Raw genomic sequence first — 20,437 nt, 5'->3', positions numbered from 1 at the left:
ATGACCCTGAGGGGGAGGGGTCTCCTCTCTGAGGAAGGTGGAAACATGGCAGGAATGTGCTCTCAACAGGAAATCAGAAACGGCTCAGCACAGTCCCTGTCTCCCTGCCGCGCCATTTCCCAACTGACCAGGGTGGGAGTCAGGGTAAGAGATACACGTGAGACAGATCCCACCCACCCAATTTCTCTAGCACCCCCAGCTGGGCAGGCTGGGCCCTGAGAAAACGTTCTCCACGGTTCAGCAGGCCCGGAAGGCTCCTACAGAGATCCAGCGATAAAGAGACTGAAAAAAATCTCCCTACCTTGAACAAGCAGATGAGTTGTGTGCACAGCCTCACCCTGGATGCTGTATGCTCGGCAGGTATAGGCGCCTCTGTCTTCCCGACTGACCGATGTCACCGTCAGGCTGCCGTCACTCACCTGGGAGCACAGAACTCAATATCAACCCATGAGCTTCACGGGATTGTCTCTTAAGCAAAGAGATGAGCTCTGAGAAGTTGGGAACGGCCTCAGGGACTCATTTATAGGGGAAAGGAGGACAAGGGTCTCCCTGTTCACCTCCCTACAAAAGGCTGCAGAACGCTTGCAGTCAAGTCAGGGCATTAGGTTGCCTGCCTCCACCCTGGGCCTGTACACGCAGCATCAGTGGCCAGCTGCCTTAGATGGGAGACAGGTAAGGAGAGAGGATGAGGAAGAGTGGTTGTGGTACCCAGGTGAGAGCTGCACTCACCTGGTACTTTCCACTAGCACCGAGGAGGGTCCCTTCCTTGAGCCAGGTGACAATGGGCTTAGGGTTTCCAAAAGCAGTGCAAGTCATGGTAATACTTCCACCTTCCTTGGCCTCAATATACTGGGGGGGTGTTTCTGTAAAGGTGGGGGGGGCTGCAAAGAACACCAGGAAAGTGAGAGACGAACTCCATCCACCTGTGCAGAACTCTGCAGTATTGCAAGGACAAAGGAACAAAAACAGAGCGCAGAAACTTGTACCCAATGTAATATATCACACGGGGGGAAGGCGGCTAGGACCTACAGATTATGTGAAGTTATCCTCCCCCGTGCTCTCAAAGTGTGATTAACTCTCCACTCTGTTTGGATTATTGGCTTTTAAGAGACTCATCACCCTTTGTCTGAGCTGCTTGCGGAGACAATCTGGTCAACTTTGACCTACTCTCGGTCTGGCTTTCTCCAAATTCTACACTCATCTGGCTGAACTTAGTTACTGCCCAGAAGAGTATTTACAGACACGTATGGTTGGGAGGCCGCTGTGCTCAGGGCTAGAAACATGACACACAAGACTGAAGACTCTCCCACCTCCCTTCAGAATTAACACGCTGCTCAGGGTCTCCCACTCCCTGTATCCCAGTTCCACTAAGCCCATTCACTTGCAGGAGATTTCTTGACTGAGTCCCATCAAGGCCTACTACAGGGCCCCGGCTAAGGATGCTCAGTCTTGCTTATACCTCATTCCACAGACAGGGAAAATCCCCCACCCGCCTGCCTCCTCCTCCTGGGCTCCTGTGGATAAAGGTGAGCAGTGAATTCCCACAGGCTACTACCTTCTTAATTCTCCCCTGATTACACGAGGTTATCCTCTTCCATGCACTGAAGGTATGATTAACACTTCCATCCTGTTTGGATAATCGGCTTTTAAGAAACTCAGCATCCTTTGCCTGAGCTGCTTGCAGAGACAATCTGGTCAACTTGGACCCCTCGGACTACTGGTTCCATGTTCTCCCCCAAATAGCTCTTCTGAATACTAGCACCAAATCCAACAATACTAGGATAGGCCATCCTGGGTTCCTCTCAAGGGTCCAAGTTCAAGTACTAGCCTGCCCTATAATCTCAGGTAGGTTCCTCGGACTCTCTGGGCTTTCTCTAAATCTTCTCCCCTCTAGAATTGATGCAGGTAATAAAAAGAGAAAAGGTTTATAAAAGATCTTGTGTAAAATGCGGACAAATGCTTACAGCAAACTCTGATTGTGCTGCCTTCACCACTGCCATTATCAGCCCTGGGAGTCTCAGACTGCAGACTAAGGAAGAGCTTCAGAAAGGCTCCTTCCCCCTCCACACAGTCATGTCCAAGAGTCAGTCAGAGAGTGCTGGCATTAGGTCCTGCCTGCACCAGCAGCATCTCCCGGACACGTTCTCCTGCTGACTCTAGCAGCCCTGGCTTTCTGGGTCTCCTCTGCAGCAAGAACTTCCAAACTCAAGACCGTTCATTTGCGGAGCTCTCACGTGACCTGGAACTCTATATCCAGATCCTATTCCGTTGATTTACGTGATTGGGTGCCTCTTCCTAGTGCCACTGAATACTCAAATTTCCTGTCCCTCCTGGATGTGGGGTACTCCACCAACACAAATGCAAGCACATACATCCTCTTGGGAGCAAGACCAAGCAGGGCCTACTTGGCCTCGCATCTCCAACACCTATAACTGGGTGGGTACAAAGGACATTTGGAACTACACAGTGAATCAAGTGCATTTCATCACATAAAACACAGACCCTCAAGAAATGCAGGGCTCAGCCATGTGTAGAAAGATACCAGCAGCAATGGTGACAAGCCTTCCCAAGTCCCTGTAAAGGCGTTCCAGGACTGCAGCCTCCAGGCCCTGCGAATTGTGCACTCATTCTAGAGCCTGCATTCACCCACCCTGCCTCCAGAATTCGGTTAACTCAACCACAGCCTCTATTACCTCTGGTGTCAAGCTTAAAAGAAAAGATAATAAATTAAATTATGTCCTGAAGTGACAAATTAATTACTAATTACATAATTACTTTATTATTTAGGTGCTAATCAGGAAAGTACTTTGAACAATTTCAAGTTTTCAGAAAAATAATGGTTTGACTCTCAATTATTTACTGAATTAGGTGTTAGCTTGCCAGCTGCATTTCCAGGCTCGGTTCCTCTTGCAAGTGCCTTCTAATTAAAGGCAGGTTGGAAATAAGCTGGCCTCTCCTTCGAGCCACACACCAGTCCTAACGCGAGACTCGGCCTGGACTTCGGAGGTATTTTACATGTGATAAAGGAATAATTGGGATTGTTTTCACCCAAACCATCTTCAGAGAAAACGGAAGAGGCGAATGAAGCAATAACTTGTATTTTCGTCCTGGCCTCTCTTGTCTCCAAAGGTACCCCGTCACAAAACGCCTGACACTATCTATACATTCTGCTCTGGATACGAAAAAAAGGCTGACCTTGCTTCTTTCTGTCAAGAATAAAAATATTTACACAGAAAGAAATTTTGGAAGAGAGGAAATATTGGCCTGGGTGGGAACTCTCTTTCATGTAGGGTGCTGCTCTGTTCTGCACCTTTCCGGCCAGCTCCTGGGTGACAGCGAACTGCACGCAAAAACCGGTTCTCAAGCACAGAGCAGGTGGTAGCTCTGCTTCAGGGCTCTGCCCAGCACTTGCATGTCCACGGCCTGCCTGTACCCCCTTCCTGAGGTGCTCCCCTCCTTTGGGCTCCCAAAGGCCCAAAAGATCCTATAGGAAAGGACCCTTCCCATCTCATTCCCTGCTCTTGTCTAAGCTCCTCCCTGGCCAAGTTTCTGGACAGAGGTCATGTCCTCAGAGAGGCTCATCCTCCTTTGTGCTCCCGAAGGCACAAGGCAATCATTTCTTGACATGACTGGAAGCCTTTTAACCACCAGGATTGGGTCATGTCCCCTGCCTGACTCCCAGAGCCCGCTATAGCGAAGACATTGGGAAATATGTCTTGGATGGATAATTTTTTTTTTTTTTTTTTTTTTGGTTTTTCGAGACAGGGTTTCTCTGTGGTTTTGGAGCCTGTCCTGGAACTAGCTCTTGTAGACCAGGCTGGTCTCGAACTCACAGAGATCCGCCTACCTCTGCCTCCCAAGTGCTGGGATTAAAGGCGTGCGCCACCACCGCCCGGCTTGGATGGATAATTTTTGATAGATTCACAAGGACTTTTAAAGGACCAAAGTCCTCTGTGCTTTATAGCCAGCTATCCCTGCCACCCTTGCTTTGATCTGCTTGCCCTTCCCCCACTGTGTAAAACGTGGCTTCTATCTTACTCATAACTGTCCTCAGATTAGTGCCCAAGACACAGTCTCACACAGCAGTCCACTGAACCCTGCGACATCCTGCAAGCAGACTCTGAGGAAACTGAAACTAAGAGAGGTGACTTAATACGCCATGAGTTCAAGACATAAGCCGCATCTTTGGCAGGTCTTGGTCCACATCTATTCCGCTCTGAGACATTAGCAAAGCCGGAGTAATCAACTCATACAAACAAAGACAATATCCAATTGAACGTAAGTTCCCAAGAACTCAGCCTTCCTGAACATGAGTCTTAGCTACATAGCTGGGAGCTGGGTTCCCAGAAGAGATCCTACCAATCAGGATTATGTGAGAGCGAGGCCACACCTCAAGGTGGTTTCAGGCAATAGGAAAAGGAACAGGAAAAATGAAAAGAAAAGAAATGATGATGAAGATAATGCAGGGCCTCCTGACTTGGTGCTCGGTCATGAAAGCCTTGAGCGACAGATCTTCCTTCTGAGTTAGGATCTGCTTGGGTTCCTGGTGAGAGGAGAATGCCCGAGCATACCACAACTGACTCCACTGACCATGTGAAAGCTGACTGTTGCTGTAGCAAATCTACACAAGGTTTAAAAATCTGCCTTCAACAGCGGGAACCAGCAACACCTAGTGACGGCCCTGCCTCTGACCTTAGGTCACCAACTTTGAAATGTCCTGCATTATAGGCCAACACTCTTGTTAAAATCGTCTCTTCTGGGGCCGAGAACATAACTCTGGCAAAGCACATGCCTGGCCTGCAGAAGGCCCTGGCTTTGATTTTCAACACTGGGGGAAAAATTATGTATCTCTTAGAAAAAAAACTAAAATACTCTGTTCTCTGCAGATTCTGGACAGGTCCCCAATCCTGGGAACCCCACCAGAAAGGGGAGACAGAACCATCTCGAGAGAAATTTCTAATTTAGGAGCATCAATTCGGAGGGCCACGGCATCGATAATCCCAGATTTATCCCAGATGTGGCACATCTCAGCATGTCTGCCATGAAAACCTTATCTTCTATAGAGACCTTAACACTCAGCCCCGCAGACCACTGCGGACCCAGGACACCCCAGCCTAGACCAACCCTGGAGCTCGGCAAGCTCCCCCAGGCCTCCTTGTCCCTGTCAGGCACTTGAAAAGCGTCTGTGCACAGCACAATCCATTTAACATGAGCTATAAATAACTGACAGGCATTAAAACAGTTCTTCCCGGGATTCTCACATTTTATTAGCTGGTAAACCCTGTTCGAGCAGGAAATGGGTCTGGGTTTATTCAACGTTATTTACCCGTCACCTGATGCAAGGCTAGGGACACAATAGACCCTTGATACTTAGTACCCAAATAAATGCACTTGGCAAGGTTGCACTGAGCAACCTAGAAAGAGACACGCTGAGACTCAGGGACCCCCACCTGAGAAAAGGCATTCCCTGGGCTAGCAGAGTCATCCGCGGCCGAGAAATGACACCAACACTGATGGATTCAAACCCCATGGTGCCCAGAAGCAGATTCAAGCCTTCCTAAAAGGAACTCTGATGTCACCCTGCACATACGGTACCTGCTACTTCCAGGCATGCTACTGACCCATGAATTCCAGGAACATATCTGAGAGGTATAAAGAAGACATGAACCAAGATCTTACGAAGTCAGGGCTCATGAGGGCTCCTCTTAGTAGAGGCATTTCCTCCAGAGTAGGCCTCAGAGGCCATCTTCCTTGGCCAGTCCCAAGAAATAGATACGCACCATTAATGGTGAGGTGGACCCAGCTGCCGTTGTGGAATGTGTCATACTGTTGGTCCAGCATGAGGACTTTGCATTCGTACCAGCCCTGGTCCTCCGAGCGCACCTGCTCCAGCCGCAGAGATGCTTTGTCGTGAAGACTGGCCCGGCCTGGGGTGGACATAATGAAGAAAGCCCAGTGAGCCATGAGGCTGAGCCATCAGCTCTCCCACTCCACCCACAAAAGGCAAAAGGACCTTCATAACCTTCAGACCACTTCCCATGGCAGTGTCCCAAAATGGCAGTCGGCAGCCACCACAGACAACAGGAGATGAAAGCAAAGGCAAACCTGCCCTGACTGTGAGCCACTGTCCCTCCCCTAATGACCCTGTGTCAGCCTACAAAGGCAGCTTGCTGGGTGTGGCACTGACCACAGTCTCTGCTCCTTAAAAATGTACCCATTCTTTTGGAGACCTTGGACAAAGGAAAGGCTTGATGGATGCAGAGATGAGAAGAGAAAGATACAGAAAAAAAGGATAGACTGGGATAGCCCAGCAGGACCCACAATATCTTTGTCCTAGCTAGGTGCTCAGGACTTATCTGACCCAGCTTCCTTCTGTCTGGCTTCCCTGATGAGGCAGAAGGGAGGCAGACCAGGGCCAGATGTTCGGGTCCCTGCCACTCCTGCTACCAGTACCAAGATGATATATGCCCCTAGACTAGCCTAGAAGGGGCAGGCAAAGCAAGGGTTGACAGTTCTTCCTTAGCCACCTCTGTGACAATAGGGCATAGCAGAGTCCCTACCTAAACTGCAGTGGACAAAGAAACCCAGGGGCCCCTCTTACCCCACCTTTCACTCCAGCCCACATTCATTCAAACCAAAATCACTGCTTCCTCTGTTTGCCTCTCTGCCTCAGAGTCAAACCTTCCTGGCAGGATCTCTGAAGCCATTCTGCCTAAAAAGACTATCAAAGTTAACCCTGGTCAGAAGGAGGGTGGGGAACATAGTCTCAGAAGAAAGCCAGACAGCAAAGGGCCTGGCATGGTGATACAGGCCTGTAATTACTCAAGAGGCTAAAACAGGAGGATTGTGAGCTAGAAGCAGGAACGGGCAACTTAGTGAGACCCTGACTCACAGAGACTCGGGCAGAGTTCAAAGGTATCATGCTTGCATGGGAGTGCAGGGTTTTGAGTTTCATTGCCAGCAGCAAAGGAAGACAGGAAGGGAGGGAAGGTGGGAGGGAGGAAAATAGGGAGGGAGGAAAGGAGGGGAGAAAGTGGGAGGGAGGGAAGGAGGGAGGGAGAGAGGGAGAGAGAAAAGGAGGGGAGAAGGTGAGAGAGAGGGAAGGAGGGAGGGAGGAAAGAAGGAAGGGAGAGGGGAAAAAAGGAGGGAGGGAGGGAGGGAGGGAGAGAGGAGAAGAGGGAGGGAGAGGAGGGGAAGAGGTGAGAGGAAGGGAGGAAGGGAGAAAGGAAAGAAGGGAGGGAAGGAGGGGAAGAGAGAAGGAGAGAGGCAGGGAGAGGATGAGGAAAAGGAAAAGAATTGATGCATTCTCAGAGAATGCATTTCAGACCTCAGAAGCCACAGGAAAGAGAAAGGCAAAGGCAGGGTCCTGCCTGTCTCCTCGCCTCCTTCAGTTCCAGCACACATTCACACTCACAGACACACATGCACACACCCTGCCTGCGCCCTCTTCCCTGGTAGGCTGGCGGGCGGCAGCCGTGAGTCACAGGGAGACCACGCTGGCAGAATAATTACAGAGTGGTACACGAATGGGGCCAAGGAACGGGAGGGGGACAGTGGCAGAGGAAGTGAGATCGAGTGTCTGCCAGGGCCACAGACAGCAAACAGTGGAGGTGCCTACCAGCTCGGCACAGGACACCCAACTTCAGAGCCAGGACAGTGGGGGCATACAGACAGCTGATTCTGCAGCCTTGCACCATACCTGGGGAGGGGTGGAGCTGTCTGACTCCCTTCATCCCCCTACTTCTTGTTTCCTCCCAGGGGGTCCTTTTTCCTAACTTGCCCTGTGCTCCTGGCCTCATCACATCCCCAGGCTGAACAGACATGTTTCTTGTCTGCCTCAACTCCCACTTCTTCTCCCACTTCTGATGAAAACCCACCAGAGGGCAGAGAGAGCAGGCGAAGGGCAAATACCACGAGAACAGAGATAATAGGACCAGTCAAGAAAAAGAGCAGAGGTGACAGGGATAAAAATGAAGAGAACCTGGGACTTTGCGGATACCGCTGAGTCCTGGAAGGAAAGACGCAACACAGCCAAAACCCACAGGGTGATGGAGAGAGAAGGGGGACGGCCCTCATCATTCACACCTTACCTGCATACTCAGGGTCCACGTGTGGGGGATAGTAGCCAAACTTGATGAAGATAGGGATGGGGACCCCAAACTTGAACCACTCTACGACATAGGGCGGGGGCTGTCCTGTCACTGGATGGATTACGTCGCATCTCAGGACAACACCCTCACCGGCTCGAGCAGTCACAAACTCGGGTTCCTCTCGCAGGCCGTGGGCACCTAACAAGGACAGCCAAGGTGACACATGAAGAATTGGCCAAAAAAAAAAAAAAAATACTGCTCCCACAATTTATGCCGCTGAAATCCAACCCTCCCTCCCCACTCCTGGACCTGCCTCTTCCCTCCCCAAGGGTCCCTAATGCACCCTGAACACCCACCTCTTATGCAGACCTCCCTCTGCCCTGAGGACAGTCAAACTTTTCCTGTATAGCTTTGAAAGAGGAGAAGAAAGGAGGGGACATCCCAATTTCTCTAGTCTTGCAAGCAGAACTTCTCATCCCAGACCCAAAAAGCAGCCGTCATAATCATGCCTGACCTGCCTTCCCTGGGTATCCCCTGCCCTTCGAAGAAGCATTGGGAGCTATAGACACAGGGGATGAAGAGCTTTCAGCCCTGGGAGCCCTGCCCCGCTGTAGTCCTTAGGAACATTCTGGCATTCTTTCTGAAGCACGGCGCTTCCCGCCGGAGCCTGGTGGGCGAAGGCAGAGCCCGCCTCCTCCTCTGCCCCACCCCCAGCTCAGCCTGGTGTTACCGCACTAAACAAGAGGGCTCCATACAGGAGCGGGGAATCCCTAACAAGCTAAGGAGGCTGCTTGGCAACACCAGAGGGAAAGCCCCACGGACCTGAGCAGCCTCCCCAGCCCCTCCTCCAACCCACTGCGCCAGCCTTGCTGCAGAGGGGAGCAGGAGGCACTGCAGCCCTCTGATTTCCAGGTCTTGAATCTATTAGACTCTCACAGGAGCCCCAGGCATCAGCACTAAGGGAGAAATATGGAGGTAACAAAGGAGGGGCCCTGGAGCAATCCCCTACCTTTCACAGGGGACATCAAAATCAGGGAGCTAGAGAGGGCACACCCACATGAGGAAGGGGGTAAGGGACAGAAGTGGGCAAGAGAGGCCTCAACCCCATCCAAATTTCAAGCTTGGGGAGGAGGGGTCAGAAAAGAGGCTAACTCTGGGGACATTGTCTGCACATCAGAGCAAACGAAACCTAAAGTCCACCTCCAGGCAAACACACTTCTCAGACCAGGAAGAGGGGAGAGGGAGATGACAAGGTCACCTTGACCATTTCTTTCAACGAGGACAGCCTCACCCCTGCTTCTCTTCAACTGCCCAGGACTCCTAAGCTAACTACACACTTTCCCCTATACCACCCTCTAAGCCCAGCTCTCCAGGGCAGTACCAAGGACAGCAGCCACCAACAGCCGGCTTCCAACCAGATGCCTGTTGAGCCCTCCCACCCAAGGATGCCTGCGGGAGACCAAGACTGTCTGACCCCCTCTGCTCTTTCTGCACCCCTGACCCGTGAGCTCATGCCTGTCTTTCCTTCACAGCTGTGTGTCCAGTTGTGTGTGTGTGTGTGTGTGTGTGTGTGTGTGTGTGTGTGTGTGTGTTCCGATCACTGTCTAGCTCTGTGTCTTCTGTACCAACTTCTTTCTCTAGGTCTTGCTTTTCTCTTCCTGACTCCTCTGGGCATCTGCCTTTGTCTCTTTTTGGCATCCGTGCCTATGTGTGCTTGTGTGTTGTGTATCTGTTTCTGTCTGTCTCTCTCTTTTCTGCTCCTTCCTTACATCTCTCTGCCAATGCCTCCATCTCTGTTTCTTTCTTACTCTATGTGGATGATTCTCTCTCTCTCTCTCTCTCTCTCTCTCTCTCTCTCTCTCTCTCTCTCTCTCTCCTCTTCTCTCCTCTCTCTCTCTCTCTCTCTCTTCCTCTCTGTGTGCATATGTGTGTGTGTCCTGTGAATTTCTACTGTATTTATGACAGAAAGGGTTTTGCCTGCTTTTCAGAAATATGGAGCTTTCTATGTGCATGTGTGCTTCTTGTCTGTGCCTCTCCAAGGAGTCAGTGTGTGTCGCCTGTGTCTCCCTCTCCCCCCTCTTCCTCCCTCTTCTCTGCAACTTGCGGAAGGAGGAGGCAGAGAGGGAGGCAAGCCCTTCCAGAAGCCTATTGGCTCCCGGTGACATCACTGTTTTCTAGAGAAAGAGCTAAGATCACTGAGTATTTTTGGAGCAAAGCAGAGTACTGCACTCACCTGCCAGAGGCCCAGGCAGGTTTCCCAGCTCCCCTCCTCCAATCTGGCTGCAGGCTGTTGGTAGCCCAGGCCCTCCAGGAAAGGAGAGGACCCAGATGCAGGGAGTGCCTCCCTTTATCCCCCCCACACATCCCATAGGATACCAGGGCAAAAAAAGCCCTACTGAATCCAGGCATACAAAGACCAGCACTAGACTAAGGAGAATGGATGGCCAGCAGGATCCATGAGCCAGAATGGGGGGAGGGGTGCTCATGCATGTACATGTGTGTGCACACATGCAAAAACTACCTGCAGCACAGCCTGTAAGGAGATTAGGAGACACACTACAGGAGCCTGGGAAAAGGGAAGGGACTTTTCCCAGGTCCAGGTTACCAGGCAAAATGGCCCAATACAGGTAGCTCATTTGCCCCAAAAGTCTAGGCAGAAAAATGAGAGCTGGGGAAGACAATGAAGTTCTGTGAGTCAACTCCTGCTCTGGACAACAGACTGCCAAGTCCAGGGCTCTGGAGAGCAATGCCCAGAGGTAGGTCAACATTGGCAAGGGTCCCCAGAGTTCCAGCTGCTCATTTGCACCCAGCGCTGCCTGGTTCTCACCGCATCTCAATAAGGCAGATCCTTCACACCTTCTTTCCAGCCCTGGAAGGGAGGCTGCAGCCTCACACTCCTGACTTCAGCCAGGCAGGCCCCTGAGCTGGGTCTCAAGCTTCAAGCATGAAGCCTGCCCCAAGGTAGCATAGGTCAGGCACCCGCCAGCCAGCATCTCTCCTCCAGAGCATCCCAAGCACAGACAAGTGACTGCAAACTGAATGCATCCCCAAAATAAGACAAGTGTCTCCACAAGGAAGGGGAGGGGAAAGCCATGGCTCAGCCTCCACACTCAGTCCAAGCTCTCCTGGGTTTCTGGATCTCAAAATAGTCATCTTCTCTTCCTACACACACACACACACACACACACACACACACTGGGTGTGTTCCCTCACTCTATCACCCACAGATACCTCTCTCTAGGCCTGATTTTCTCTGAGCCAAAATATGTCTAATAAACATCTCTCCAAAAAAGCTCAGTGAGGAGAAAAAAAAAAAAAAAAAAAAAACAGAAAAAAGTCAACAGCCTGGCATACAGTGGGAAGTGGGCCTTTAAAGAGGAAAAATTGAGAAATCAAACACAGGGGCAAGCAAACCCTAGGCCAGGAGTAAAAAAGACTCAGGGCATGAAATTAGTGGGGGTGGGGGCACAAATGTATCTCATGCAAGCTGAGCGCACGCCCAGCCCAACTTGAGGAGACACTCAGGTCAGTTACCATAACAAAGAGACACTGAAAACCCACACCCCCAGGACCCTAGAGCTAAGAGTCAGAGCAGTGCCTACATAAGGCAGACATATTGGTCCCCAGTAGGGCCACAGGGAACAGCTGGAAGGCAGGAAAAGGAGGAAGGAGGAGGTCAAGAGAGATGCTTAGGAACAGTGACCACAGTGATCCCTCACTTAGACTGACTTTGGTGAGCAGGATAAAAACGCTAGGAGATACCCTACACAGCAGTTTTCAAGAGGGCAGAATATGGTTTTACATGACTAGTAAATCCAAATCCTGAGTGTCTGCCCAGCCTACTTTAAGACTATGCCATCCTGGCAGGAAAGAGAAAGCAAGAGGGCAGGTGGATGGAGTGAGCCCCTACAGGTTGGCTGACCTTTGGGAAGCCCATAGGATACAAATCTCCCATTCTCTGGGCCAGGTGGTACCCAGTGGGTAGTTGAGTCCAGGGCTGCCAGCAGACACCCTGTGTGCACAGAACCACAAGGCATTCAAGGCTTGGCACAGTCCCACATCCAACAGTCTCAAGCTGGAGCCAGGAAAGGGGTGGGGAGGAAGGGTCCTGGGGATGGAAAGCCACTTTTAAGTATCCAGAGAAGAGGCAAGAAGCAGATGTAGAACCCTTGGCTGCAGTGGGAGGCAAACAGAACACCCTGCCCAGCTCCACCACATATGGGGTCTGTACCAGGAGTGTGATGTTATACGCCTGTAGCGTGACTCCTAACACAGTGCTGCTCTCTCAGTCTCACAAATGGGGACAGTATGTGGCTCCCCCAAAGTTACCTAGGTAACAAATGGTGGGTCAGGATTCCTTCCAGAACCCAGGAGACCAAGATCTCTCCCCTGTGCCTCTTTCTTTCCCTACCCAGAGACAGTTTCCACCTACATTCTGCATAAGTTCTGAGAGTCCAGACCCTCCACTCCAAGACCACAGAAGGCTGACAGGACAGGCCTCACTCCCAAAAGCAGTTGGATCAGATGGAGCATCACTGGCTGACTCTGGTGAAGTTCACTCTGCCTGGTCCTAGAAGCCCTACTGAGTCTGATAATGGCTAAGAGGAGGGAGGATGCTGGCTGAATACCAGCCTCCACGGCTCCTTGTTGCAGCCTCCTCTTCCTCCTCCTCTGGGCACCAGACTCTCAAACCACAGGCCTGTTGTCTAATAATACCAGCGACAGCCACCGCCACCTCCATCTGCCAGCCTAAAAATAATCCCTGCTGAGTCCAAAAAAGACACAGCCCCCAATAGTCCCCCAATGCCTCCTCCTCGACGGGCCAGGAGGCTCCAGGAGATTCCAGGAAGCCTGCAGACTTGGGCTCTTACCACGTGGGAGGCACATACCCAGAGGGGGGCCTGAGGACAGCAGAAAGTTGGCTCCTGTCACCCAATACCAGGTGAGGAGTAGACAGAGAGCCTGACCTGGAGAGGAGACCAGTACACAGGACATTAGGGTGCCCCACTCTCTGCACACACAGGGAGGGTGGGTGGGAGGCCATCCATGGCACCTGTCCTCCCTCTGCCTAGAAAGGACCCTCACATGCTAGAGAAGGTCTATCTTGTGTGACTCCCATCAGTATCCTCAGAGCCTTCCTATACCCCTCCCCCAGGAGGCCAGGGGATAGTGGGCCAACCCAGAGAAGCCATAACTTTAGGGACAGCAAGGCACTAGGTGGACTGGGACTCCACCCTCTAACCCTTCTGCCTGGACTGCCCCCACCCACCCCCAGCCACTCTGAGGTGGCAATGCTATTAACGACCTTAATTTGCTGGGCTAGATTATATTTCCAAGAGCCCTTTCCCCGGGAGCCACAGGCAGGAAGGAAGTCTGTAATTCAATCTTAGTTCAGAGCTCCTCAGCAGAAAAGCGAAGCCACACCCCCTATACCCACAACCCGAGCTCTACCACCTGGATGGAAGGAAGCCTGTCCTCACACAGCCTGTGTACCCCACAGGGCAATCTGGAATGCACACAGCCAGGCGAGCCAGTGAAGGCACCACAGGCCGGGCAGGCACAGTAACTAGTGAGAGATTACTCCTGGTCGAGCAACATCCTTGCTCCGAACTAGAGTGAGGACGAGTCACTAGTACCATTTAAGCCCATGTACACGTTTTATGTCACAGCCCCATATCTATGGGCACACTTGACAAGGCAGAAGACAAAGGGACAGCAAAGAAGGCAGAAGGCCAGGTTATCAGTCCCCTCTTTGTCGGAAGTTCAGGCAGGTAGGCTGAGACCTCTGTCAAGACCCCCATGGAACAAACAAACATCCTCCCAGAGGCCCCATCTCTACCCACCACTCTCCTGCTTATTCATGCAAGAGCCAATGGGAAAGCAGGAAGATTTCTAAGAAAAAATAGGTCAGCTGCCTCAGGCAGACCAGGCCACACCCATGGGCAGTGCCCCTGGGGCAGAAGCCTGACTGCAAGCTGCTTCTGCAACCACAATCTTCTCCCATCTCCCCAGGCACCCAGAGCTTTGTCTACGCTCGCCTGTGCCAGGATGGTGGCAACGAATGCCTGTTAGCAAGAGAGGCAGCCAGTCTCCCCATGAGCCAAGTCTCTGCCCAACACTTAGGCTTTCTCTATTTGACCTCAAGAATTCTTTGCTCCTGGCCTTGGGCTGAAGCCTTCAACTCTAAGAACACCTGGATTGCCTGGATGCAGGTGCAGAGTGATGAACAGGGAAGCAAGCAGTTCTCTGAGAAGTCTCCCTGCATCCCATAGTACTCAAAAGCGGGGCTCCCACCTCAAACTTATCCATAACTGCTCTTCCCCCCATGTAATCCATGTATGTGCACACAAACATACGAGTGCTTGTAAGTGCATGTATACACATGTCTAAATGAGAACACCAGCATGCACGCATACAAGGATACTTATGTGTGTGCATACATATAAAATATGCACACACACATATAGAATACACATAACACATACTGAGGTGTGTATGTCTATGCACACATGCACATGCATAGACATGCACATGCTTCTAAAAAGAAGTCTAAAGTTCTTGCCAACCACAGCTCATTCAGACTCACAAACTGTTCAACCCATCCCTGGAAGCAGAGGGAAGGGGGACACAACTTGGGGGGAGGGGCAGCTGAGAAGCCCCCAGAAGGGAGCAGCTCTCCTGGAGAAGAGAATCAGTTAAATCTCACCGCTCATAGCGCCTTCCTAACTGGGCCTTACCTCCCACCCCCACATTTTCACTGAAAACCGGGGGCTGCAGGGAGACCTAATGAGTACCCAGAAGAACTGAGAGAAAGCCAAAAAAGAAGCATACTTACTGACGAGCTCTGAGAGCCAGGGCTGCCATGCTGGCAAGAGGGCAGGGAGGAGACCTGGCACTGGAAAGTGCAGGGCACAGCGAAGGAGTGAGAGATACCAGCTCTCAGCATCTCCTACCTAGGCCACCTTTGCTCCTTGAGAAACCAGACCCTAGCTTTCTGACTTAGAGATACAAACATGAAACCATCTGAACCCGGGACCTGACAACTCCAGAGACTGGTATATGCCAGGCCAGAGACCCAAAGCTCCTAGCTGACTCTTTCCAGTGGCCGGTATCATACCTCCTCCCACTCCAGCTTCCTCCAGGAGACCTCCTATCAGACACCCCCTCCCCCTGCCGCCTCCATGTCAATGTCCTGAGACACTCTCATATCAGGTCTCACCACCCACTTCCTGAGCCCAGTCCTCAGCTGATCGGCTGGCCAGGGGTTTAGAAACACTCCTTCCCATCTCCATCAACAAAGGGAAGCTGGGTGGGTCAAAGTTAGATAGAGGGCACTGCTCCAAGCAGAATCTGAGTCAGATACTAATTTACCTGGGCACCCAGGAGCCAAGGAGTTCACCAACAGACTCTGGCAGACAGGGAGGTAGCACTGGGAATAAGGAACAGACTTTCTTTCCTTATAGGAGGTAGAAAATCCTAGCTCAGGATTTCCACAAAGTGTGGAAACTGCCCCAGGTCAAAGGGCAGATGTCTGTACGCAGAGACCACGTCAACAGCCTTCCTCTTTTCTTGACCCTCCTAACCTGAACACCGATCTTGGTTACTTCCAAAATGCCTGACCAGAATCAAAAGGAGGACTCTACGCCCACCTCTGTCCCAGACTTCCAAGTTGACAGTCCCAACCTAGCAGTTTGATGAACCTGACCCTTTTCACCTAGAGCATCCCCTGCTTCAGACTGTGAGAAGCATCTCACAGTCCCTGGGGTTGGAGGATTTCTCCAGAAGTCACCTTGGCCACTCACAGAAGAACGGCACCTCATAACTTCTCTCACTAGCTCTCCAACCCTGGTCTCTCCGGCAAGCAGGTACCCTTCCCCCTCTGTAGGCTGGGTTCTCTGCATCCTTCCTGTAGCATCTGGCAGCTAGCAATCCTTCAGCTTTGCAGACCTTGTAAAGGACTTCCAAGCAATTGTACATGCCCCACCCACACTCCACTGGAGGTTCTACCAGACAAGGTCAGCCCACAACATGGGGTCTAGCCTCCTCAAAGGCAGACTTTTGGGTGTCCCTAAACACACTCCCAACTCCCAGCTCCCTGAATAACCCAAAAGAAAGAAACTGATTAGGAGCCAGGAATCCTACAGATACTGAAATACTAACGATGATGTTTGGTGAGCACATACTTCCCAACAGGCAGTCAGCCACTTCTTCCTCACAATACGTTCCCACACACCCCAAATCTCTACAAGTCCATAGAGCTAACCCATTTTCTATTGAAGTAAGTGACATTTAGAAAAGCTGAGAAATTTATCCAAGGTCACAGGGTCAGCAAGTGGGCCAGTCAGGCTTTGGATTCTGTCAATTTATCTTTAAACCTTTGTCTGTGACTGCCTCGTAGAGCCATTTTAGATTTAAAAGACCCCAAGACCAATCGGATCATCCTTGCTCCTAGACAGAAGCAGGGTTCCAGACAGAAGGGATAATAACCTTCATGTCCAGCAACCTTCAACATTGGAAAGTTCCTCTTTCTGTCTAACCACTCGGCGAATCTCTGCAATTTCCTTTTTCTGTGTTTCAATTTACCATGCCTAGACCCTCGCTGAGGTTGGAAGGCTGGCTAGTTAAGAGCCTTCCTTCAGAGTCTCTTCGATTCTGATCCTGGCACAGCCTTTTGTGCTTTCAGAGAGAGTCCCACAGCAGAGCATACCAAAACCTAGAGGGGAAGAGGAGGAGGTCACAGAAAGACTGCGTGGAAAGGGGGAGGGGAGAGGCGCAGCAAGATCCACCCTTTTTCCGTGGGCTTCTGAGGTCATCCTGTCTCAGTTTTCCCATCTGGAAAATGGAAAGCTTTATAACCATCCCGACCATCACAATTTTTTTTTTTTTTTTGATAGAAAGCCGCCCTTTCCTTCATCCTCTCCTCTTCAGAGTCCCCTGTCAAGCAGCAGAGAGACACATTCCAATTCGGAAACTTTCTCAAACCACTCCCCCCACACGCCCCTAGGCAAAGTGCCAAAAAAAGCCAGCAGAGCCCGCACCTCCATCAGAGACCTTCCAAAGGGCTCCCTGGTCTGCAGGTCCTCGCCACCCTGCCGGCTACCCTGCCACCTTCCACCCACAGACCGTTCCTCTCCCGCCGCCATCTCCTCCCTGCTTTGCAAACTTGTCCACAGCGGGATCCGTTCGGCGCGCAGAAACCTAGAGCTCAGAGTCCTGGCAGTTGCCAGGCTCGGCTCTGACTTCCATACAAGGGACGAGAGCCGGGTGCCACCCAGAGCTCTGCCATCTCCAAAGGGAAACCCTCACGCTCAAGCATGAACCCCGCGCCCTGTCTTCTCCCTCGCTTCTTCTTGGGCTCAGACCCGAGAAGGCATAAAGAAAAATTCCGCTCGACTCTAAGATGCGGCGGAGCAGACCCCTCCCTAGCGGCTCTCGCCCCCAGGCCGCTGGGCCTGGCAGCCCGGAGCGTGGCGCGGTGACGGCTCCTCCCCGGGAACTTTTGCCTGGCCGGAGCCCAGGTGCGGCTAGGGTGGGCGCGGGCGGCCGCCAGGGCCAGGAAAAGCAGATGCTGCTCGGAGCCGCTAGGTCAATTCTGCTCGTCACCTGCCAACGGGATCGGAGCTCCGCCACCAAGATAGAGGAAAAGGAAAGACGCGGGGCGGAGAACCCGGTCCCTTGGAGGAGGCTGTGGGGAGTCCCAAGCTCTTGGTCGCGCCTCCCAGCAAGGGCTCTTCCATCCAGCGGTGCTGTGCAGGGCTGGGACGCGCGGAATCCTGCCGGAAGACCGGCAAAGTCTCCAGCAGCCAGAGTTAGAGCACCAGGGGTTCCCAAAAGCTCAGGTTCGATTTGGGGCTGTGGACTATCGGGCCCAAGGTGGGCACAGTACACTTCGATTCCAAGATGTTCATCCCAGCAACCCAAGGGCTTCCGAACCTTACCGCCGAGTTCCTCCCTCCCGCCGCTCCCCAGCCCTCGAGCCAGTAGCCCGGGGGGTGCGCCTGGACGGAGTCGGAGCCTCGCTCCCAGGGTTCGAGAGCCAGATCCCGGAGGGAAGGTCTAAGAAAACCAGAAGGGTTGGAGGAGGGACGCTGCACTTCAACTCACCTTGAGCCGCAAGACCTCGGGTGCTGATCACACTTGCTATCAAAGTGGCCACATACCAAATCATAGTACTACCGCGCGCCAGCCAAGAGCCTCATCCTATCGCAAAGTGCTCCTGCGTCTGCACACTTATCGTGCCCCAGCGCCCGCTTCTCGCCCGCCTACGCCCCTTGCCGGTGCTCCTGTAGCCCGGGCGGCCCGCTCTCCATCCCTCCCTGGCTCGGCTCGGTTCGGCGCGCAGCCTCCCGGGCCCCGGCGCAGCGGCACCTGCACTGCCAACGGAGGCAGAGCGCAGCCAGGTCCACGGTGAAGCCTAGCCGGGCCTGGCCTAGTGGCTCGCCCCTACCGCCTGCCTATTGGACATTGCCCACAGATCTAGTAACTGATTGGCTTAACTCTTTGTCCGTCGCTGCGCGAAGGAGGCGAGCCCATTTCAAGGTGCGTTGAAGTGTAGCGAGCAAAGAGCCGCAGAATCATGCGCATTGCCTGGGAAAAAGGCGTTGTAGCGTCTTTGCTCTAGTCTGTTCTCAGCTCAGACTGCATGGCAAGTTTCTGATGAAATAAATGGTAGCTTCTCGTACTGGCTAATGGGACCCTAGGAGTCTCAATAACCCTTGACAGGTCCGAGGGGGATGGAGCCCCCGCCCACCTTGAGAATCTAACATCCGGTTTCTATCAAGAAAAAAAAGCAGTTCCCGGGAGGATCATGCTGATACAGGGATGGGGAAACCCAAGCATCCTGGGGAAACAAGGGAACGTCCTTTGCTGGAGAACGGTTCAAAGGGGTCACGTGATGCTCCCGACCACCACCCACACACACACACACCACACACTCCCTTGCACACTCTTCTCTCAGAGCACACTGACTCCATCATACGTGATTATTAAGTTAGGCTCCATCCAGCCCAAAGGCAGGAGGATGACTAAAATGACCTCTAAAAGTCGCTAAATTTGGAATGAGTCATTGGCTCTGCTATGGAATCACAGACCCCCCTGGAACACATGTGCACACACGTACTGCCACCCCCAGGGCTGGTCATCGTTGCTCATGATTACTAAGTCCCAACTCTGAGCAATTAAACTTTTTATTCCTTCTTCTAAATAAATGCTGCTTCTCCTGCATACGAATGCTGCTTCCCCTTCTATCTTACTCAGAGCCCAGCCCCATTTTAGCAGCATAAAGGTGGGGTTGGTGAGAGATTAGGGGGGTGGGGCAAAGGGAAAGGTTCTTCTCACTCCTGCAGAAGAAGATCGATAAGGAGGCTGAAAGAACTTCCTATGTCCAGGGCTCCCTGCTCCAGCATCTCTTCATCCCCTCCCTCAGTACCATTGTATTTATACAAGGAGTAAGTGAGTGTCGTGGAAATGGCTACAATCATCTCACAACCATCCTGCGGGGAAGATGTTTATCCTTTCAAGGACTGTAAGCAGAGGGGAGAGCCACAGCTCCCTAGGAGGAGCCAGGGAAGGAAAGGAAGGAGAGCTCTCAAAAAGCCCTGCTCTAAGGTATGAAGCTCGACTACCTAGAACAGCAAATGGACTTGTCGCTGCTGGAAAATCCACCTGCGCACATGGACTCATGCCTCTCACGTGGGAAGTGGTCACGAATGGTGGAAGGCCAGCCCTTTCAGAGAGCTGCACTCTCATTGCTGTCCAGGGGACGAGCAGCTGGGGATCCAGAAGCAAGCACACTGATAAACGTTTGTTATCTGAGTATAATCTCGAGAGTTGACCTTCTGAACACCTCTAGCTTGCCCACTCACTCTGTTCATGCAATCACACTCATGCTGTATCACTGTAAGAATATATTTCCATGGGCCTCCAGTTTAGGTTCTCTTCCTTGGCCAAGATGCCTTTCCTGGGGCTTTGATGAAAGCTGCAAGCTCTAGATCATATTGATGCATTCATTCTCAAGCAACATGCCACTGCATAACAATTCTACCTCCAACACATACATATACACGTGTACCCATAAACATGTTTGCGTGCAATTACATAGACCCATACATACTTTCTCTGGGTCTGAGATCTCTCATCACTTTCTGGGGTAGATTTGTATGGAAATTTGTATGGGTGATGTGGCTAGAATATGGTTTAATCGTGACCTCGCAAAGGTTCATGGTGGAAACTTGATCCCCAAGGTGGCAGTACTGGAAGAATGGAAACTTTAAGAGGTAAATCCTAGAGGCTGGAGAGATGGCTCAGCAGTTAAGAACATGAACTACTCTTACAGAGGGCTTAAATTT

At 51.9% G+C, this 20,437-nt stretch overlaps 1 protein-coding gene across 4 annotated transcripts in view; it reads right to left on the bottom strand.

Moving 5' to 3' along the window:
• Nucleotides 1-18,460, bottom strand: part of Igsf9b (immunoglobulin superfamily member 9B) — a 57,382-nt gene extending 38,922 nt beyond the window's left edge. For all 4 annotated transcript variants that reach the window (XM_057766544.1, XM_057766547.1, XM_057766546.1 and 1 more), the window contains exons 1-5: nt 18,195-18,460; nt 8,091-8,288; nt 5,781-5,927; nt 730-881; nt 302-419 (exon numbers count right to left, since the gene is read on the bottom strand). In XM_057766544.1, the coding sequence (XP_057622527.1) occupies nt 302-419; nt 730-881; nt 5,781-5,927; nt 8,091-8,288; nt 18,195-18,258 (679 nt within the window). In that variant the 5' untranslated portion in view covers nt 18,259-18,460. The remainder of the gene's footprint in view (nt 1-301; nt 420-729; nt 882-5,780; nt 5,928-8,090; nt 8,289-18,194) is intronic.
• Between the last annotated feature and the right edge of the window lie 1,977 nt (nt 18,461-20,437).

The sequence above is a fragment of the Chionomys nivalis genome, chromosome 4 (genome assembly GCF_950005125.1).
Source record: "Chionomys nivalis chromosome 4, mChiNiv1.1, whole genome shotgun sequence".
Taxonomy (NCBI): Eukaryota; Metazoa; Chordata; class Mammalia; order Rodentia; family Cricetidae; genus Chionomys; species Chionomys nivalis.
This window is presented reverse-complemented; position numbering and strand designations above follow the sequence as displayed.